The 21,391-nt window shown below is 53.5% G+C and overlaps 3 protein-coding genes across 3 annotated transcripts; 1 reads left to right on the forward strand and 2 right to left on the reverse strand.

The window, feature by feature from the left end:
* Nucleotides 1–980: 980 nt before the first annotated feature.
* On the forward strand, nucleotides 981–7,783 carry B0T26DRAFT_766107 (virulence plasmid 65kDa B protein-domain-containing protein; the record flags this gene model as incomplete). The annotated part of the gene is made up of 4 exons (XM_060446471.1): nucleotides 981–3,848; nucleotides 3,961–4,357; nucleotides 4,400–5,814; nucleotides 5,902–7,783. Coding segments are annotated over 4 exons (6,562 nt in total), but the record flags the coding sequence as incomplete, so codon positions are not given.
* Nucleotides 7,784–11,659: 3,876 nt separating this feature from the next.
* B0T26DRAFT_747995 (uncharacterized protein) lies at nucleotides 11,660–12,136 on the reverse strand (the record flags this gene model as incomplete). The annotated part of the gene is made up of 1 exon (XM_060444911.1): nucleotides 11,660–12,136. One exon carries the CDS (start codon nucleotides 12,134–12,136, stop codon nucleotides 11,660–11,662), a length of 477 nt encoding a protein of 158 aa, XP_060300541.1.
* Nucleotides 12,137–15,317: 3,181 nt separating this feature from the next.
* On the reverse strand, nucleotides 15,318–20,695 carry B0T26DRAFT_799627 (uncharacterized protein; the record flags this gene model as incomplete). Its single annotated transcript, XM_060446979.1, has 6 exons — nucleotides 16,558–20,695; nucleotides 16,411–16,429; nucleotides 16,145–16,285; nucleotides 15,787–15,984; nucleotides 15,624–15,734; nucleotides 15,318–15,404 (listed from the first exon to the last, which is right to left on the reverse strand). The coding sequence occupies exons 1-6, from the start codon at nucleotides 20,397–20,399 to the stop codon at nucleotides 15,318–15,320; spliced, it is 4,398 nt and encodes a 1,465-aa protein (XP_060300542.1). The 5' UTR covers nucleotides 20,400–20,695.
* Between the last annotated feature and the right edge of the window lie 696 nt (nucleotides 20,696–21,391).

Consider the following 21,391-nt stretch of genomic DNA (forward strand, 5'->3'; position numbering starts at 1 on the left):
GACCCCAAGTGAGGCTGTCAAACCCCGCATCTGGTGCCAATCATCTTCAGCAGTAACCCTCCTGACGTGACCTTTGTCCAACGTCGAACCATCTGCAGGACCCCAAGTGAGGCTGTCAAACCCCGCATCTGGTGCCAATCATCTTCAGCAGTAACCCTCCTGACGTGACCTTTGTCCAACGTCGAACCATCTGCAGGACCCCAAGTGAGGCTGTCAAACCCCTCTCCCATCTGGTGCCAATCATCTTCAGCAGTAAGCCTCCTGACGTGACCTTGTCCAACGTCGAACCATCTGCAGGACCCTAAGTGAGGCTGTTGAACCCCCCATCTAACGCCCATCATCTCCAGTAATATCGCTCTTAACGTTATTCTCATGTAACATTAGACCATCTAGATTCTGGAGGACCCAAGTGAGGCCGCCGAACCCTCCATCTAGGGCCAACCATCTCAAGGACCTTGCTAGGACCTGAGGGAGCGACGATAAACTAGGTACTTACCTAGGTACTTATTAGGCATAGGAAGTACTGTAATTTGTGGCCAGGGCAGAAGACTGGGAGACCCGGGTCTCTCGAGAGTCGGTACCTGTAGGTACAAAATGGGTTGCAGATCTCGGGGGCCCAGGCCCTTGGAGTATGCAAGAATTTCACCCTGTATGACCTCCCATACCAGGCAATTTTAACAGACCCAAAGTGAGACGGCCCGGCCCGCGCAACAATCATTTCCGGAGTGGTGTCGAGACTGCATCTTGCTATGCAGAGGTCGAGTGGCTTTCGCAGGTAAAGGGTGATAATTTTCGGAAAGTCTGGTGCTACCTGATTCTTCAATCGTCGATTCAGTAACAGTGACGCGGTACACGCGCTTCATATCTGCCAGACGGCGTACCGAGCGTCGAGTTTAAACAAACATTGGGAACAGGCCTCTTCCTCATGGCTTTCCCCTCGTAAACTGGACTCAGAGGCAAAGAACAACAGACCTGCGAATATGGCAGCTTCTCCAAGTCTCTCTCTTCCAGGCAACCAGCGGCTGCCCCCGCAGCCAAACCCTGGTCCAACCAGCTCTCCCTTTTTCAACAACCCGGACGGCCAGGAGGCTACGAGAACCTCTCCCTCAACTACCGGTTCCGCAGCGCAGGCATTTCCCCCGGACAGCGGCCTGCGCGCCATCCAGCAATCGGCATCCAAGTTGAGTGTTGATGCCGCAACGGGAGCTTTATCTCTCGGCATTCCGCTGGTCATCCCTTCCGGCCGGGATGGCTTCTCACCGGGCTTGGAACTGGTATACGATTCGAACGCAGGCAATGGACCCTTTGGCGTGGGCTGGTCACTGTCACTGCCGTCGATCTCGCGCAAAACGTCCCGATGCGTCCCACGCTACCGTGATGGCGGGAGTGATGAAGACGTGTTCCTTCTCTCAGATGGCGCCGGAGAGCTGGTGGCTCAGGAAGGCGCCTTGACAACCGTGGATTCGTACAAGGTCCAGCGATACAAGCCTCGTGTCCAGACGGGAGATTCCGCCTCGCGCATAGAGCGGTGGACCGACACAGCTGGTAGTCACGTATTCTGGCGCACCATATCCTCCACTGGCATCACCACCATCTACGGCAAAGCGGATGCCGAACAAATATTCCATGACAACGAATCTGTTCCCAGTTCCCGGTGTGCGTACTCCTGGCTAGCGACTGAAACATATGATCCCAAAGGCAACTGCGTCGTCTTTGAGTACAAGACCGAAGACGCCGGCAATGTCAACCTACACAGCGCCTGCGAGCGGCACAGAACGGCCGCCGCGCGATCCGCTGACCGATACCTCAAGCGCGTACGTTGGGGAAACCGCCGGCCAAACCGCGATCTGGATACGTGGGAGGTTTTGAAAGGGGATTCCGCGCTGAGCGCCGCTGAATTTTACTACGAAGTGGTCTTTGACTACGGTGATCACCATCCAGACATGCCTGGCGTCGTTGAGGCAAACACCTGGCCTGTCCGCGCTGACCCCTTTTCCACTTATGTACAGGGGTTTGAGGTGCGCACGTACAGGTTGTGTCGCCGCATCTTGGTATTCCACCACTTCAAGGGGTTGCTCGGCATCGATGACTGTCTCGTCTCATCGCTGCTGTTTCAATACAACGAGTCGCCAGCCGGGTCAAGGCTGGTGAAATGCACCCGACAGGGACATGTACCACTCTCTGGTGGCGATGGTAGTGGTTATACGACTGAGTCGTTAGCTCCTCAGGAGTTCCACTACAGTGGGCCAATCCTCGGGCCAGGAATCAACGTCGAACTATTACAACCTACTACCCTCAGCACAGCGAACCTTCCCAACATGGTTGGAATGCCCGGCAGAAGAAGCTATTGGTTGGACCTGGATAACGAGGGCAGCCCGGGGCTGTTGGCAGAGCTCGCGGGCGGAGGGTGGTCGTACCAACGGAACGAGAGCCCGCGGAATTCACCACCTGTCATGGCCGAGTTTGGCCCTCCTGAGTCGCTTGCCAAGATCCCTGCCCTGCTCCAACAGGATGGGTTCTTTGCGCATCTCGACAGCGACGGCTGCTTGCAATATGTCTCCCTGGACGAGCAGGGCAGGCCGTGCGGCTATCACGAACGGCTATCTTCGAGCAACACATGGGGCGATTTTGTACCTTTCCCACACGCCTTGAGCTTCGACCCCCACGGGCTGGGGTTTTGCCAGATCGATCTCACCGGCTGCGGGAGGCAGGATGTTGTGCAGCTCATGACAGGTGATTGCAGTGATCGTCTGCGGTGGTACCCGTCGCTTGCCCGAGGCGGGTTTGCTTCAGGGATAACATGCCCCGGGGGTCCCCGCGTTCCCCTGCCCGAGACCGAACTGATGGCCCTGCTCACGGCCGACATGACAGGTGATGGTCTCGTTGACGTGGTTCAAGTAAGCCGATCTGGGATCCAGTACTGGCCAAACTTGGGTCACGGCAGATTTGGCGCCGTGGTGCAGATGGACAATGCCCCAGTGGCGGATAGAAACGACCAGTTCACCACCGAGCGCCTGCGGCTTGTTGACATGACTGGGTCCGGAACGGCGGATTTTGTCTACTTCGTTCCCGGCGGCGGCGCACATGTGTACTTCAACTTGGTGGGGAACGGGTGGAGTGAGAGAGTCAGCATTTCCTCCGTTCCGGATATAAGGACAATGCTGTATATCGATGCCGTCGATATCTTGGGCCACGGAATGGGTGCTTTGTGCTGGACCGCCGTGCTGCCCTCGACCGGCGCATTGCCCACAGTGCAATATCTGGACCTGATGGGAAACGAAAAGCCCGGGATGCTGACCCGGTTCCGCAACGGGCTGGGAGCTGAGACCACAGTTGGTTACTGTCCCTCAACCAAGTTCTACAGTGTGGATAGAGAAGCTGGCAGGTCGTGGACGACGAAGCTCCCCTTTCCCGTGCAATGCGTTCAGACAATGACGACGGTAGACCGAGTCGCTCAGACAACACAGAAAACAACATATGCCTATCACGACGGCTTCTACAATAGTTTCGAGAATGAGTTCTGCGGCTTTGGTCGTGTTGACGAGTGGCACCAAGAAAACCTGGCGGCCGGTCCGGCCTTGTCGAGATTCACGACTCCAAGGACGCATGTGGTCACTTGGTTCCACACGGGAGCTGTTTCGTCCTTGACACCTTCGCATACCTTTGCAAGAAGCTCGGTGCCACCGCTCGAGCCATGCTGTCTGCCTGACAGTGTCTCCATGTCTGCGGCCGAGCGCCGCGAGGCTTTGAGGGCTCTCAAGGGCCACGTTGTACGCACCGAGGTCTACGGCGAGGACGACGCACCTGGTTCGGGCTTGCCGTATACTGTGACGGAAACCAGCTTTGCCGTCCTGATGGAGCAAGGTATCAAGTCAACGACCACTGGGTGAGTCTACCTCTTGTCATGGATTATTGAAGTACCAGGACTCTAGCTTAACCAGATAAAATAGGGGAAAGGAGAGCGCAGTGGTATCTCCCACGGTTACATATGACCAGCCACACGCGTGTTTCCGCGTCGTCGATCGGGAGTCTTTGATCACGCACTACGAGCGTAACATGGCGGAAGATGCTCGCGTAGAACACCAGCTATGTCTCGCAGTTAACGAATTTGGCCAGTGTACCAAGAGAGCCGTTATTCACTACGGGAGGCGCAATCCACTAGCCGATCTCTGTTCGGACACCCAGGCCATGCAGCAAGGTACCATACTCCAGTACTTCGAACAGGACCTCACAAATCATATCGATGACCCCGATTGCTTTTTCCTGTCCCTTTTGTCCGAGTCGAGGACATACGTCCTGCGCGGCTTTCAGGCACCAGAACCACGTTTCGGTTATGAAAAACTCGCGGCCAGCGACGGTGTCTTCTTCAACAAGGCCACCGAGGTCCCTTTTGCGGAAGACCCAGGCTTGTCGTCTACTCTGTTCTGCAAAGTGTTGGTAGCCAAGGAGCGCGTGTACTACCGAAGCTCTGACTTAAGCCGTCGACTGCCAAAGGGTCAGATTGAACGCTTCTCGGCTCCCGGACAGACGTACCAGCTCGCGTCAACCGCAGGGCTGCGCTCAGACATATTTACTGTGAAGGGTAGGGACTTGTTAACAGGTGTTACCCTGGCTGATGGGGGTTATGTCGACCTGGATGGCGACGGGTGTTGGTGGATTCCTAACAGCCTGTTGCGCTTCATCTCACCGTTAGCGTCAGGGGCCACGACGGACGCAGCATCAGAATTGCGTACGGCGAGGTCTCATTTCTACATATCGACGTATACCATTGACCGTTTCGGTAGCGTTTCGCACAGTGAACTTGACCCTACGCTGCTTTTTCGGACTCGCTTTGTTGATGCCGTTGGTAACGAGACTTCTTATGAGTACGACTACATCGCGGTCGCACCCGCCGTTCAGATTGACGAAAACGAAAACCGTACCCAGATCGCATACGATGGCTTCGGCGTCCCGGTGGGCACTGCGCCAGCAGGCAAGAAGGGCGAAGGCGTCGGCGATACTCTTGATGGCTTTCAGCGAGTCCTCGACACAGCAAGGTTGATGGACTTTGTCCGCAACCCTGTTCGAGCAGCGCCGAAGCTCCTAGGCTCGACAGGGACCCGCTGTGTCCACAACCGCCGGGCCTTCTATCTCGATTCAGGGGTACTAGTACCTGCGTTCGAGGCAGTACTCAGGCGGGAAAACTGGTATTTGTCCGACCGCGGCAGAGACTCCAAAATCTCCATATCCATCACGTACCTAGACGGGCGCGGCAATCCAATCCAGACCGTTGATCTACACAGTTTGGTGCCCAACACACTCTGGAGGGTGGGAGCGTGGAGCATCCACGACGGCGTCGGGCGTGTCCGCCTGAGCTTCCTACCGCGCCTCGCCGACAGCCACCTATTCTGTCCGCGCACAGAACATGAGGGCGTTCCGCCGCCGTCCACCCGCACATTTCACGACCCGGTCGGCCGCGCCATAGCCGTCCTCCACCCCGACCACACGTGGGAAAAGACGGTAATCCGAGCCTGGTCCACAACGCAGTATGACGCGGGTGACACGGTACTGGTGCAGAACCCCGCCGAGGACGGCGACGTGGGTGGTTACTTTCGCCACGGTGCGGACAGTTCGAGCTATCTGCCCTCGTGGTATGCACAGCACAAAGGAGGTAGCGCATCGGAACAGGCAGCGGCCATCAAGTCGGAAATTTATCACGACACGCCAGACGTGAGTCATCTTGACCCGGCGGGCAGGGCTGTGGCCTGGGTCGCGGCCGCGGACTCGGCTGTCCAGCAGACGTCCCGGGCTCATATGGATGCTGCCGCCAATGTGGTAGCCGCATTCGACGCTCTCGGCCGCGAGGTGGCGCGTCGGCGCTACGACATGGTTGGCGCGTGTCTATGCGAGACCACCATGGAGGGCGGCATATACTGGAGTCTGCCCGACGCCTCGGGCTACGAATGGCTGCGTTGGACCCAACATGGCGCCGGGTTGCGCTCACGGGTAACGCGAGACAAACAGAGGAGGTTCGTTGGCTCTTGGCTGCAGGATTCACCGGATGCACTGGAGAAGCTGATCGTCCGTAAGGAGTACGGCGAGGGACAGCCGGACGATGTCGCGAGGAACCTACGCGGGAAACAGTACAGGACATGTGATCAGGCTGGCACTTACACCCATGCGCTCTACGACTTTCAGGGCAACTGTGTTCGCCGGGAGACAAAGTTTGCCACCGTGTACAGTGCGCTGCTAGACTGGTCTACAGGCCAAGCATCGCCCGGTGGCGTGGCGCCCGAGACATACGTGGAAAAGGGCGAGTTCGACGCCTTCCGTCGTGAATATCGATCGATCGCCAGCGATGGGACCATATGGGAACGAACATATACTCACTCGGGTGGTCTTTCGTCACTTCGCCTAGATGAGCCTAGCGGTTCAAGTTCAGGTTGGACATCCTATATCAGCGACATCCGCTACACTGCCGGCATGCAGCCTGAGTACGTTGCTTACGGCAACGGCGTAGAGAGCAAATTCATTTACAGCATGACGACACTTAGACCAAAACGTTCAAAGATGTGGAGATCCAAGACGGCGCTGCGAGATATCTCGTACTCGCACGACTGCCTCGGACGCGTATGCTATACCAAGGATATGGCGCAGCAGGACGTGTACTTCCGTAATGCTGTGATCCGGCCGGAGAACGACTATACGTATGACGCCCGCGGGCAGCTCGTGACGGCGAGGGGCCGTGAGCAGTTCGATCCAGCCACGGAAAAACTGGACCCGTACAGCGCCAAGTATACCAAGACGTCCCACGGGATCCCGGGTGACGGCAGTCAGGTCTGCGCATACATTGAGACTACGGCGTATGACGTAGCTGGGAACATCACCAGCGTCAAGCACGAATCCGCTGACAGTCGCGTCTCTGGCTGGACGAGGGCGTATCGATATGAGGATGCCAGCTGTCTTGACGGCTCCGGCGCGACCAGCAACCGGCTGACCAGCACATCGGTGGGCAAGGTGGAGGAGCGTTACAAGTACAACGAAGCTGGATGTGCCGTGCGGGTGCCGGGCGTGGGCCATCTCTCGTGGGACTTTGCCAACAGACTGCGGTCGAGCGTATCCCTTAGCGGCACCCCCAAGAGTGAAGTGGCGCCTGAGACGAAAACATGGTACGTCTACAACGCAGCCGGGGCGCGCGTACGGGTTGTCACGGAACGGACGGCGGGGAACGGGACGAGCCCTCCCCGGAAGATCAAAGAAACATTTTCCCTCGCCACATACGAGCTCAGCCGGCGGTACTCTGGAAGCGGCCAGCAGACGACGGGCGAGGTGGCCACCACACGCGCCGTTGGGGATGATCCCGCCACACCGGTAGCTCTTATCGAAGCCACCTCATGGAAGGCCACGGACACACGCCTCGTCCGCTTCCTGCTCGACGAGGGCCTCGAGGTCGACGACGAGGGCCGCATCATCTCGTTTGAAGAGTACTCGCCCTACGGCGCGACAACGTACCGCGCGGTGTCCAGCCGCGTGGAAGCCCCGGCCAAGTACCGGTACGCGCACTACTGCCGAGACGAGACGGGGCTTTACCACTGCGGCATGCGCTACTACGCCGCCTGGCTCGGCCGCTGGACGTCGCCCGACCCGATGGGCACGCTGGACGGCCTCAACTTGTACTCGTACGTAGGCAACGACCCGGTTGGTCGGTCCGATCCGAGCGGCGGGCAGGGGAAAAATAAACATAAAACAAGGAAGGCGGTTCCGGCAGAGGGAGGGACAAAGGAGCCTTTGGGCTCGCTTGGCATGAGTCGTTACATGACCAACGTTCGCGGGAGGACCGAAAGCCATGAGATGCACATGTGGGCTTCTGTGGTAGAGTTCGACAAGCCGCCCACCGATGCCGATCTGACTCACTGGAGCATGCGGGCCTACGACGAGATGACGCGTGATTTTGAGGAATATTCATGGGCCAGAAGTGGGCCGGGCCAAAAGCTCCATTTCCGCAAGTGGGGTGACGATGGCATAAAGGAACAAGAGACCGATGAGCGGAAAGAGGCGCGCAGGCCCAATACCGTGGCCGCGGTTAGGGTGGTTGGGTTGAAGACGCCAATCGTCGTGTTCGCGTCGACCATGCGCGGTGTCAGTAAAGGGGATCCCAAGCTCTACTTCCAAAAGCTCAAGCCCGTGCTCGCGCAAGCGGGCAAACTCACCATGGATTCTGAACACAGGAATAGCGGAGCCTGCGGCGAGGTCATGGCCTACAACCTCTGGAACAGAGCGGGGTTGGGAGGCACTCTCGAAAGAGCTGTGGCATATGGTTCCCGTGAAGGCGGCACCCCTAGAGTCCTGGAACCTTGCCGTGGAAATCCCCAGGAGAAGATAATTGGGTGTGGGGACTTCTTGAATAGGTTGGGAATCACGGCTATACTGCCTTCGGCAAGTGCTGGTGACAGGCCTGCTGCTGCACCCTCGACCAGCGCTGCGGGAAGCGTTGCCGCTGCTGAGGGAGAGGCTAACGTCCTACAACAGGCCCAACCTATGAAAAAGGTAGATATTGGACCGGGAGTGTTGGACATGACATTGAGACCTATACCCCAAAAACATGGGGGGTTCCATTTGTAATCAGGCATGAGATGTCAACTAAGCGGACCAGGCAGCAGTCCTCATTGAAGGCGAGAGTGGCAGAAGGAAGAATGTTCACGGGGAACCCAGAAGACGGGAGGAGAGGCTCCACTAGATGGCAAGCTCGTCAAGGGACAGTTTGCACGAATGTGAATTTAGCACACTGAATATCATTGCCTTTGTAATCCGACGAGACAAGCTCCATTAGCGCAATAACAAGCAATGCCAATGGCGCATACAGCGGCCATTACGGCAGTCAGACGGCAGTCTAATGCAGGCCAGAGTAGCCTATACACTGAACCAAGCATTTACAAATACTACTCTTATACAACTAGCAGCAAGCTGCCAGCATAATAACATCTCACAGTACCTTTAAACTCTCCTCCATTACTTAAAAACAGTCGCATATGCAAAAAAAAATCTATATAGTGTGAGGACCCGTCCACCAAACTGGCCCTGAAGCAGCCAGAGCCGCCCAGAACCCACGGGCCTATCAGAAGCCTCCTCGAGGCCCCACCTACCCCACTGATAGATGCAAACTTATTCGCGAGCACGCGACGCGTTGTCGGACTTTTCCTTCTTTCCCTCCTCAGTTTAGAATCTTCGTCGATAGCACCCAATGGACTGAGTTCACCTCAATGCCTTGCCCTGGTCGTGACAGATATCAAAGATTGTATTGAAGTTTTGTAAATAAAAAGATCACCCTTTCTTTTGTTGGAGGGTTAGTTGGGACTCCTGCTTATACAGAATGTTCTAAATCAGTAGTGTTCGCTTACCCCCCCACCTAACTTATGCCACAACCCCGTAGCGGGTAGGAAAGCATTGGAAGTCCACTACCGGGGGCATATCGACAGACGCGAACTGCCGCTGCGCTGCAATTTTGTCAAGTTTCGCCGAGCCATTGCCTACGCCAGGATGTGCAAAACATGTATGCATAACGAACAACTACCTGCAACCCGACGACTGTTCGGATTTAGGAAGCAAGTTAGCTGGGAAAGGCATGTCAATGAGTGCTTCACTATTTACGCGAAGACTTCGAGAATGACGGACGCAATACCGTGTCCTGACCCCGAATGCTCTATAGCGTACAAGTCAGACCAGCAGCTCTGGTACCATCTACAAGACGCCCATAGCTATCCTTCCAGAAATAGTAAGGAGAAGACGCAAAAGAAGAGGGAAGTCTTTGTGGATGGAGGATGTTCCCCCTCCCGAAGAAAACGGCGCCGAGTTTATACTATGGAAGAGGCTGCCAACGCCAAGCTGGCATCAGCAACAGACGCCAACCCGGCGGCGGAATCCCATGGATTGATATCAAACTTTTCTATCTCCTACGGCAGTTATTCGGAAACCAGCACGTCTCCTTTCAGTACTATTGCCCTCTCTTCCGTCTTCGATGTCAATTCTCTTCAAGAAGTTTGCCCATCAGTTAATTCGAGCTCGAGGCCATCTCCCAGCTTTGTTGATGACGAGAGCCTTGGTATCAGCGAGCATGCCGATCCCGGGGCCTGCATTTCACCATCAACTACAGACCCTGACCTGAAGGGATTGGGTGAAGGGCAAGTGTCTCGGATTAGACAGGTAGAGCTGCCTCCCGCTTACTACGACATGTCTCGAATGAACGTCGAGGAATGTAGCGATGGAATTGTGTCTAATACTCGGTCACTCCCATCTCGGATCCTCGATCTTACCGATCAGACAGACAACCTTATGGCGCAGGGCGACCAGACGATATTTCAAGAGCAATGGGCAAGCGCAAGCTCACGATCTACATCATTATCATCCATTGTTCCTGTGAACTTAATTGATCCGGAACTGCTGACCGATACGGCCCCTGCTAAGCAAACGAATGACGCTGTGACAGAGTTATGTTCAGTTGGAGGAGGGGTTGGCGATAGTAGGGGGATCCTCCCGCCCACCGCAATTGACGAGAAAAAAGACACATGGGAGGTTGAGGAATTGCTTGCTAAGTGGGGGCGGGGCCGGGGAGTTTGGCTCCTGGTCAAGTGGAAAGGCTTTGGGGACGAATCCAACACGTGGGAGCCACCAGAGAACATAAGCGACCATCTTCTTGCTAATTTTAACATAAGCTACTTGAAGAACGGAGGAAACCATTCGGGAGTGGAATTGCTTAAAAAAAAGATATGCAGCGGACGGGTTAAGTATCTCGTGAGATGGAAGGGTCGTCCGGAAACCGAAAATTCTTGGGGGTGAAGGAACTATAAGTCATGCGCGTAGGAAGGAATTCGAGAGTGCGTATGGGAGGATTAATCTGGGGTCTTGAATTCGAGAGAAAATGTATATAGAGTAAATTACTAAGCTATTAAAATCGGTGATAATTATCATCCATCGTGGCGGCACACTGTAGAGCTACCGGATTAAGTTCTGTCACGACCAGGGCAAGGCATTGAGGTGAACTCAGTCCATTGGGTGCTATCGACGAAGATTCTAAACTGAGGAGGGAAAGAAGGAAAAGTCCGACAACGCGTCGCATGCTCGCGAATAAGTTTTCATCTATCAGTGGGGTAGGTGGGGCCTCGAGGAGGCTTCTGATAGGCCCGGGGGTTCTGGGCGGCTCTGGCTGCTTGAGGGCCAGTTTGGTGGACGGGTCCTCACACAGGGGTTAAGCAGCAGGCCTCTGCCGGAAACTGCAGCAAAATACCAGCAGATTCGGCCCTACCTTGGGTGCTCACCCTAATTGCCCGGGAGTCGGCGGGTGTTTGCCAGCTTGACGGTTGTTCCACAAGACATAACGACGAGTGAAGCAAGCAAGGGGGGGTGGGAGGGGGGTGGGGGGGTTCTGACATGGGAAGGAGCAGCACAGCATTGCCACTACTAAAAATCCCAGATTTGCAAGTCAAAAATTGGGGTTTTATTTCCATACCTAAGCCTTCGGTCTATTCGAGGGACCTAGCCTGGTATTACTGTATCATGCCGAAACAGTTTCAGCTACGCTAGCAACCTTGCCCTTAATGATGTATATCCGCGGCCCGCTTACCTCATCTTCGAGAGTCCTCACCAAAGCAACTAATAACTATTTGAAGTCACCTGCTCAACCTCCTCAGTTGGACTCGAGTTCAAGAGCCTTTCTGACGACATAATCCAGGGGCTCCATTTGCATCGGCATACCAAGTTCAGTCATGTCGAGGCCGCTTTCTGTAGCATAGTCGCCCTCGGCCACGCCCACTAGATGGGCCAGTATTTTGGTCGCCTCGAAATGATCACGCTGTGCCAGATCCAAAAGGAAGGGGGTGTATACCGGGTGACCCATGCTGACTGGAGTCCATCGTTCACGCGTAACGCGCTCGAGTGACGCCTTGATCTCGTCCTGGGACACGCAGAAGCTCTGCACGTGCACGACCTTGTTCTTGGTCTTGTCCGGGTTATCAAGGACACGAACGACGGCTGCGGCCGCGAGGCGGACGGTCGAGTACGAGCAGTACGTGTAGCCGCCGTCGAAGATGCCGATTCTGCGCAATGCCGGGTCGATGCTGAGCGAACGGTCCTTGATGCCGTTGTCTAAAAACAGCCATTTCATCACCCTAAAATCGACACCACAAATTTCCCTTTCCTTCTTCGGAACTGAGCCATTGCCGCCTTAGACTGAGCCAGACTGAGCGAGTAGCTCACTGTTCTGGGCTGCCCCGGCTACAGTTGCCACGGGACTAAAATAGCGGTGGAGTTACGAGGACCCAGTTCTAGGACCTCTACCGCCACCTAGCCGCGCTTCCCTTCACTCCAACTACAGGAGAGAAAAAGATCTGTAATTTTAACACGATAAATCACTGTAAACCTTTTCTAGTCTCCTTAAACCTGTTACATCTAGGTCGAGTTGTCCATTTTTCTCGAACAAACAATCTATCGTTGTAGACAATTCTTTCGCCAGTGCAATGATAACTAGATAGTGCGGTATAGATCATCACAATTTAACGCTATGGTTCAGGATTGCTAAGGGAGGAAAATGTCTCCTGAAAGCACCATAAGGTGTCAAAAAGGAGGCACTAGAAGATGCTGGAACCAAAGCGATGGCAAGCACCAGAGGCGCCATTGCCACCACAGTGGCCACTGTATACAACTATAAGACTGAGGTCCCTGGCTTCGCCAGAGACCACAACAGAAAACACACACAAGCAATACAATCACGCAGTTGCAACCCCCATTCCATTCCATCAATTCCACAAAATCCAGAGTGCAGTGTTTCTGACATGATGTTGTTGGAGGTGTAATCGCTGACTGGTCTTTATACTCCTCCCAGAGTTTTTTGACAGAACTGATTACTGGCCGTATCCATTTCTTATCCCAATTGTGTTTGAGATATATGGTTCGTTGCGATGGATGAAAGATTACCGCTGCTGCATAGAACGAGAGTCCTCTGTCTTCAGATAGTATTTATCGAAAACAGCTCAGCTTTTAGAGAGATTTGAACCACGATTTGATATGTGTCACGATACCAATATCCCGGCCAGAGGAGACGAGTCTTGCCGAGGCTCCACCGAGCCCCCAGCGGCCACAGATAGCTTCCTCGCACAACAACAAAGTCCATATGCCTAGTCCTTGCTCAGTGTCGTGACAATATGAATCAATTTGCACCTTCTTTTTCAAGTGCAACTCGGATCATTAAATACTGACTATTCTATCGTGTAGAATTATCCAAAGGTATTATTCGGCCGGCAAGTTGAATAAACTGATTCATTCAAGTAGGGAATCATTGTTGCATACTAGGCCCAATCGGGTTACATGTTTTCTAAACGATGATCTACGCCTACACCGGTCTAGTGCTTACATGTTGGAAAGGAGCATCCTTTTTTACAGAAAAAAGGGCCCTCCACCCTTTCCTTCGATTCCACAGACACAGAAAAATTGAATGCATCTATTTTGACATCTTCGTGCGCAACAATCCTCGGACACGGGTGATAATGTTGTGGAGTTTGATAAGAGGACTGAGATCAAGAGAGATCTAAGATTCCTCTGTTTCGGTATTTTCATCCTGATTTTCTATTTTTTTTTGAATAGAAATGCCTGGACAGCAAGATTGATGATAAGCCTATTACATCGTATTCGATTGTTCGATAATAACTAAGAAATTCCCTTCTCACTAAGAGCTGTGTCGAAGATCTTGTAAAGGCTGTCGTTTGTTGAAGCATTGTCGCTAAATTGTCCTAATGTTTAACAGAATGTTATTGTTCGTGGTATTCCAACCACGTAGGTGTTCCAACGGGTCAAAAAGTGGTAGTACTACCGGGGGGGTGTAAAGTTGTTCTGATTCATGTTCTGTGATGCCTGATTGAGCGAGGGAGCGCCAAGACAAGGTCATATGACCGGCACGTGTAATTTAAGTACATAGATACATAGGGAAGCGGGGCTTACCCTGACGCGGTTAGACCGCGTCTGCCCCACCAAAGGACCACATTAAGGTCCTCGGCAGGGCAGTGCTCCCGAGCTTCCTCCCTCGATCATCAATTTACCTACGTTTTCACGAATAGCCTACCGCATTCCGTGATCTAGGTGACGATCACCCTTCATTCTGCTCTAGAAATCTATGGTGGGGGTCTTTGGCTTTGTACATGGCCGTGCGAGGGCCGTGCGGCGCACGTGCGCTAGCACGTGCATCGCACCGCCTCCCTTCCAGAGTAGAGTACGGTCACTGTCACGGCCGGCTTGGAATGAGGGCGGAACTCCTCTATTGGGCGCTATAGACGAAGATTCTAAACTAAAGGGAAAAGGGAAAAGAAGCTCAAAAGCCTCCCGTCGCGAGATTCTTCCAGGGCGTCTCAAGGTGGGGCTCTGGCTGGTCGGGTGGATTCACCCAACTGGCGTCTGATTAGTCAGAGCGTCTGGGAGGCCTGGAGGACCAGGCCCTCACAGTCACCAACATCGCTATTCCAACAGTTATAATCTTGAAGGACGAATGAAAGAGCTTCGTATTAAATTGCTATATAGTATGATAGGATAGATAGAAGGCCGATAAGTGCATTTTAGAGGGTTTCTGATTCGAAATCCACAAAATAGGCGCAAACTGCTAAGAATAGTTTCTTGTTCGGAGAAGTCCAGACATCGATCGAAAGGTGAATTTTTGAATAAGATAATTGAAGTTTTTCCGAACGATATCTTTATAAAAGAGTGTTGCAATCCTAGCTCCGAGAGTCCCACTCGTTGGATATGGGTGGTCCAGGTGAAAAATGGGGGTTTGAGGGGGATAGTGAATCCAAAGGGGTTCTGTTTATATGGGACAAGTGTGACAAGGGCAGAGGCTTCGTACAAATGCTTGAATGATTCACAGTAGAACTGCTGTCGTAGTTTGCGACACAAGAACTTGTAGATTCTGAACTATGAATTGCTCTACCTGAAGACCTCGAGTCTCCAAGTCTCGATTGGCTTTGAGGCCCTTATATACTGGCTTGGGGTAGGTCTGTTGCCTTGACTTTCCGCCTTCTTTTCTTGACATAGTTCAGCAAGGTGTCACGTGACGAGCGCTTTAAAGTGCCACGGTTAAGGCAGGTCCTTCGGGCACAGCTTTTGGAGAGGAATCAACAACCTTTGACTCGTCATGTAATTGCCATATTTGGAAGTATAAGAAAAAGTCAGTTGTGGAAGAATGGGAAGCAATACAAGCAATTCACTCTCGGTCATCACATCTTTCCAAAAGTGCTGTCGCAATCTGACAATATGAGCTGGAAGTGCATTCTCAAGGGGTGGTAGGATGTGGCGATGAATGGGTTTCACCAGGGTTTTTGGATGGCTAGGATGTCGTATTCTAGGGTCTTGTTGTCTCGGAACAGGCTGGCCATGACGAAGTCTTTCGATTTCTGGACGTTGTATTGTAAGACTCGCAGGTCTCGGTATCCTACCATCATTGCTGGGTGGTCATGGTGCTGTATGTGAGGGCTTGACTCCGTGTTGTTTTAGCTTCATTGGCGCTACTATCACGGGCCCGCCGGCGTCGATTGCGGCATTGTCACGTCGGTGAGGAGGCCGCTGCGGGCGGTGCACCCGAGAGTGCCGTTTGGGGACCTCCCTTTTCTTACCGAACAGGCGGCTGTGCCGTCCAGCGGCAGCTCCAACGCGCGGGAAGCCTCGGCGGCCAACCAGTGGGTTTGCCCCCTTCCATCCCCCCCCGGTAGTTTTAGGTGTCTAGTCTAGGGAAAGTGATGGAATCAGCACTGAAGTAGGGGTGGGGTGAATAGGTACCTCTTCGACTACATGGCCGACCTTGTCGCTAATCGTATGACGGCGCCCAAGGATGACCTCATCTCCTCCCTCGTCGTTAACTAGGTGAAGCAGGGCCACCTCGAAACGGCTGACGCCGTGCAAATCGCCTTTTTGCTGCTTGTCGCCGGCAATACTACCACGGTGAACATGATGATGCTGGTACTTCTCATCTCCCCTCTTTACTTAGGTTCGTAGGTAGGTGGGCTAGACAGGCAGTAACAAGTGAATATCAGGGCGTCGTCACCCTCTTCTAACACCCCTCCTAGTTCGCCGAACTCAAGGCAGACCCCAACAGGTGGGCCCCCGCCTTCGTCGACGGGCTGTCTCGCTACTACACCGCCTCGGCGATGGCCGCCTTTACCGCGCTCTTCAAGAAGATGCCAGACCTCCAGCTAGCTACGCCGATCGACAAAGTCCAGTTCACCGAGTTGCACCGGGACGTGGGGGTCGAGAAGTTGCCCGTGATGTGGTAGACTGTCTGTCGAAACCTCGCCCCCAGATTAGAAGCTTCTAAGATAGGTAGGCATGTAAGGTAGGTAACCGACATCGCTATGGTAGTTTACCATCTACGTTTCATCAATCTGCTAAATCCACTACACTTACATTATTATACCAGCTATTCCTACTAGTGGTATATATATATATAATAATAAAAAAGGATCGCCCTTCAATTATTGCCCCTTAGGAACACCTTTCGCTTCGACAAATCCCAAAAGTGCGGTCTCCGACCACAGCTTGATAACAGCACACGTAACAAGCAGGTCTAAAACGCCACGTTTCAACGCTGGTTCGATGCACATATTGAGCGTGCCGTCGTCCCACCCGGACCTCGCCAACAAACGACCCGCCTCAGTCATCCAATGACAGTCGGGCTGGCTGTCAACGTCGCTTTGTGCCGCTGCCGCCCAGTCTGCCGTCGTCCGGAAGAGCAGCTCGTTTGACGAGATGGGCGTTGCCGGGAAATTCAAGCGCACTTTCCAGTTTCCCGTCCAGTCCTTGTGCATGCGGTATGACGACGCCGATAAGAATTCATTACTAGTATTAGACTTGTTAGATATAGTATTATCTGTGTCGTAGGAAGCGGCGGCTTGAACGCCAGGGCAGAGCTCAAAGTCTTGATAGTCGGCGCGTAGACAGGTGATGTGGTACAATGCATCTTTGAAATTAAAATCATCGAGCTGCAGCGGATATTCGTTCATCTCGGCACGACGGACAGATCGACGGACGCTGATGGTGGACGAGCTGGTCTCCATCACGTGAGAGACTTGGTAAATGTAGCCGGCGGGCTCAGGAGAGCCCTGCTGCACTCTGGGATAGAGGAACTGGCCAACGTTTGTCCTCCTGATGAGGGTGCGCGAGAGGGGATTGTCATATACCAAGAAGAGTTTGTAGTCCAACGGTGAAGAAGAAGGCGCGGCGATGCTACCAAGTGGTGTTGAGAGTGGCGGTTCGATACGGACCCGAGCTGTTCTATCTAGGTCAGGTCCTCCTTTCTGGGTCGCAGCCGCAGTCGTCGCTCCAGCATTCTTCAGCTTCTCTACGACGACCGTCTGCCTCGCCTGTGTCGCAAGGTCGAGTGGGGTGACGCCTTGGTCTGACCTGACATGGAGATCGGCGCCGGCGTCGAGGAGCAGCTGCACACATTCTTCATGGCCATTCGCAGCAGCCCAATGTAGGGGTGCCCACTCATATTCGGTCTGGATGGATGGGTTGGTTCCGCTCTCGAGCAAGAAGCGCACTAGCTCCGTCTCCCCATTCGTCGCGGCTTCATACAACGGACTGACACCTTGAAGGCCACGCGTCGACGGGTCTGCTCCTGCTCGAAGCAAAATATCTAGAATTTCCTTGTTGCGTGATTTGACGTTAGCGCTCCAAGCTGTGAGGCCTTCGTCGTCTCGGCTATCGATTTCAATCCCATCGGCGGAAATGAAGATCTTCATCATCACGGCATCTTGGCGACGAGTTGCCCTGAACAGCGCCGTTTGGCCCTTACTGTCCTTGGCATTGACATCGATGCCGGCATGCAGGAGAGTGTCCACCATGGCACCGTCTCGGTGCTCAACTGCCAGGAAAAGCGATAGACTTCCTATGGCAGCACCACTCCCATTCAAGTCAACATGACCTGTTTCAGAGAGCTTGACGGCTTCGTCTGCGTTGCCAAGATACACGGCTATCATGAACCGAAGCTCTGGGTCGTCAGCTGAGTCTCCATCGTCGAGCTGGGCTTGAACCTTGGAGACGAGACTATTCCCGGCATCGTTCCAGTCCTTTTCAGCCATGTAGAGGAGGGTCCTGCGACCATGGTCGTCAACAAGGTTGATGAAAGCGCCGCCGTCAATCAGAAACTCGACTGCCTTCTCGAATCCACGCTCCATCGCCACTGCAAGAGCCGTCTTCCCGGTCTCGTCGACGGCGTCAATATTTGGAGCCTCCTTAAGCAGCATAGAGGCCACTTTTGCCAGACCCATGGAGGCGGCAAGATGGAGTGCAGTGACCTCGGGTATGCGGCTACTTTTCATCTTGGCTTCCCACGTTTCCATAGCTGGATCTACCACGGTATAATCCGTAGTCCCAGAGACCGAACTGCCCGCATTGATGCTCACGCTCTCAAGCTCTGAACAGATGGCTTCTGATCCAACAACAGTGGTGTCCTCGACCATGTCTGCTGATAGAGTCGAGTAGTATCCGGAACGGATAAGGTCTAAGCCATCCAGCAGTGTGAGCAAGGGTTTGCGCTTGTCGGCATCGGTCAAAAGGCGACAGATGGTCTCTAGAACTGTAGTTTCTAAGGACTCCTCTGGCGCGTGGCGAGCATGATCGCCGAGGTACTGGGCAGCGTAGGTGGCGAGGGGATAACGCTGAGCCATCTCGCCTATTGTGATGATTTGCAGCGCGTCCAGAGTCAGATATGTCGCTAGGCTGAGGGTCATGCTGGCGTGATACAGGGGGAAGTACTTTTGGCGCGTGTTCTCAAAGTAGCTTTTGGCGCTATAGTGAACGAGAATGACATTGCCGGTCGCTTTGTCAATGACTATGAGTCCAGCACAGAGGGCGGTGATGCCCTGCGCATCCATGAGCAACTCCTCGTCCAAGTTAGAGTCCCCAGGCTCCACGGCTAGCGCATGTTGCAGTTCTCGTAAGGAGAGTGAGCGGAAACTGTGTGTGACCCAAGCCAACGTCTTGAAGGCGAGTTTCCGGTGATCCTCTTCCTGGTTATTGATGCGCTGCATCGCGTTGTCGTAGGAAGTGTCGAGGGTTGTGGGAAGCTCCCGCAGCTTCTGCCGAACATGTTTGATGGTGAGAGATGCGGCACTAGCGAGAGACTCTACATGGAGACGAGCTAGCAAAAACATGCTCTGGGCGGTCTTGACTACTGCCAATTTGATATCTTCTTTCAATTGCGGGTTTCGCAGTATCATCCGCCGGAGGTTTCGGTTTCGCTGGACCTGATACTCGATAAAGAGTTCGATGTCCACCTTGCTGGCCTTTATCTCAATGCGGACGAAATTCTCGACCTCTTCTTCAATCGAACTGAGATGACGCGAGGTAACCATGAGGGAAATTCCAGGGATATTGTTGACTTGCTCAAGGAGATCCCATCGTGTCTCTTCCTCACACTCGTCCAGTCCATCTATCACTAAGAAGGTCTGTTTATATGTCTCAGCCTTCTTCTGGAGAAGCAAAGTGATGGAATGGAGAGAAGGTGCCGCATTTCGCTGACCCTGGTGCTCGTAAAGGTCTCGGATGGTCTGATCGAGCACGTTGGAGTCTTGGACGAGCTGCTTGAGAATGCTCCCCAGCAGCGTGTCTACCGTCTGGTCGGGTTCATTGTATTTCAGGTAGACAACTGCAACACCAATGTCGGTCCGCAGATTCTCACCTCTTGATTGGCGGAGGTGATTTATGACAATAGATGCAAGAACGGTTTTCCCGGCACCTGGAATGCCCCAACACCAGAGAGAATCCACATCTCCGGCTTCGGTTAACCAACCGAGGTATTGTGGCGTGGAGAGGAACCATTCCCCCGATCCAGGCTGAACTCTATCGGAGATGCTCTGGTGTATTCGTGCCATATCTAGGGGGGAGAGCCAGTGGAGAATATCATCCATTGTCTTGCGATCTACGGCTTCCTTCTGTTGGCGGTCTATGTGCGAGAGCATGGATAGTTGGGCGTCTGACATGAGAGCGCTCGCATGGTGTCGCAAGCGCTCGACTCGTTGTAGTAGGCCATATACCTCGGACTTGGAAAAGTGCCATCCTGCTGATGAGATCAACGACTTGAAGCGTGACTCGTCTGGGATTTTCCCCGTCCGCATGTCCACCTTGAGGACTCTTGCAAAGTCAATAAAGGCCGCTTCGAATTGCTGCACCATATCCGAATGCTGACTCAGCCAAGTCTTATCCTCCTTCTCGAGCGTCTGTTGTCGTAGTCGTTCTAGGAGATTGGATAGGAGCAATGCTTCCTCAGCTAGCAGCTTCTTATCGCGGGACGAGTTCTTAGCGTCCTTTGCATACGCGATAAGCTCCCTAGTAGCGATAATGGCAGCCTGTGAGATACCCACGACTGACGCCGCGATACTGAGAGGATCCATGTTGGCGGTGTGTTTCAAAGGGAGAGTAGGTAGAGCCAGCTGGTTTCTGGGCCTGGTAAGGCTCTCCCCCTCGGTACTGTGCTGCCAACGATTCCGCGCTTGGCGAATGGGGTAAGCAGCACAATGAAGCTCAAGGCGCTCACACTGTCGGTTTGATCATCTAACAGCTTACACTAGTGTCAAGTTGACAAGTGGAATGGGCCGTCAGCAAAATCGGCAGGGATTTCCCCGCCTTTTACTTCTTGCGATGAGGTATTTCTCCACACTTATGTCACGTGCGGCATGCTCCCACCAGCGTACATGAGTGTGGACTGGATTAATTGATGATTGGTCAAACCTGCAAGCCAGGATCATGCATGACTACGGAAATTGCTAATGGCAACATTAGCGAGAGACATAGATCTGTTGTGTTACGCTCCTTGACCCACGACATACGCGCTTAGATGCTAAAATCAGACAGTGTGTTGCCTTGGAGAGCTCCGAGGGGAATGCCAGTTGCGTTATGAATTTGATCCCCTAGGGACTGCTTACCCCCTAGGCACACGTGTTCCATAGAGAAGAATTCGATGATTGCTAGAGAAATGAGTTCTTAGAGGGTCCATCCCCGGGTGAACCACCTGGATTTTCGAAAGGCCAACTCCCGACTCGGGTTGCCATCAGCGTCCTGCTGGCAGCTCGAGACGCCTGAAAGATAGACGTAGCATTTGGCCGCATTGTGGTACTACCGAAATATGGAGTCAAGAGCGTACTGAAGCTCGGTAGCGTCGGACTTGTCGATATAGCATATATCTACCTAGAAGAATTTCAGTCTATCATACCTAGCTTAACCCCCGCAAAACCGAATCTTGGCATAGTTTGCTCTGTCCTTGGCCGTACTATCCTCCAAGTCTTTGAAGAGGACCTCTCCGTCACCCCATATGTGTAAAAGTATCGCGTAACGCGAATTTCGAGGGTTATATCGTTTGGGAGATGTTTCGTTAGGCGGAACTCGC

The sequence above is a fragment of the Lasiosphaeria miniovina genome, assembly GCF_030549165.1.
Source record: "Lasiosphaeria miniovina strain SMH2392-1A chromosome Unknown B0T26scaffold_2, whole genome shotgun sequence".
NCBI classification, from domain to species: domain Eukaryota; kingdom Fungi; phylum Ascomycota; class Sordariomycetes; order Sordariales; family Lasiosphaeriaceae; genus Lasiosphaeria; species Lasiosphaeria miniovina.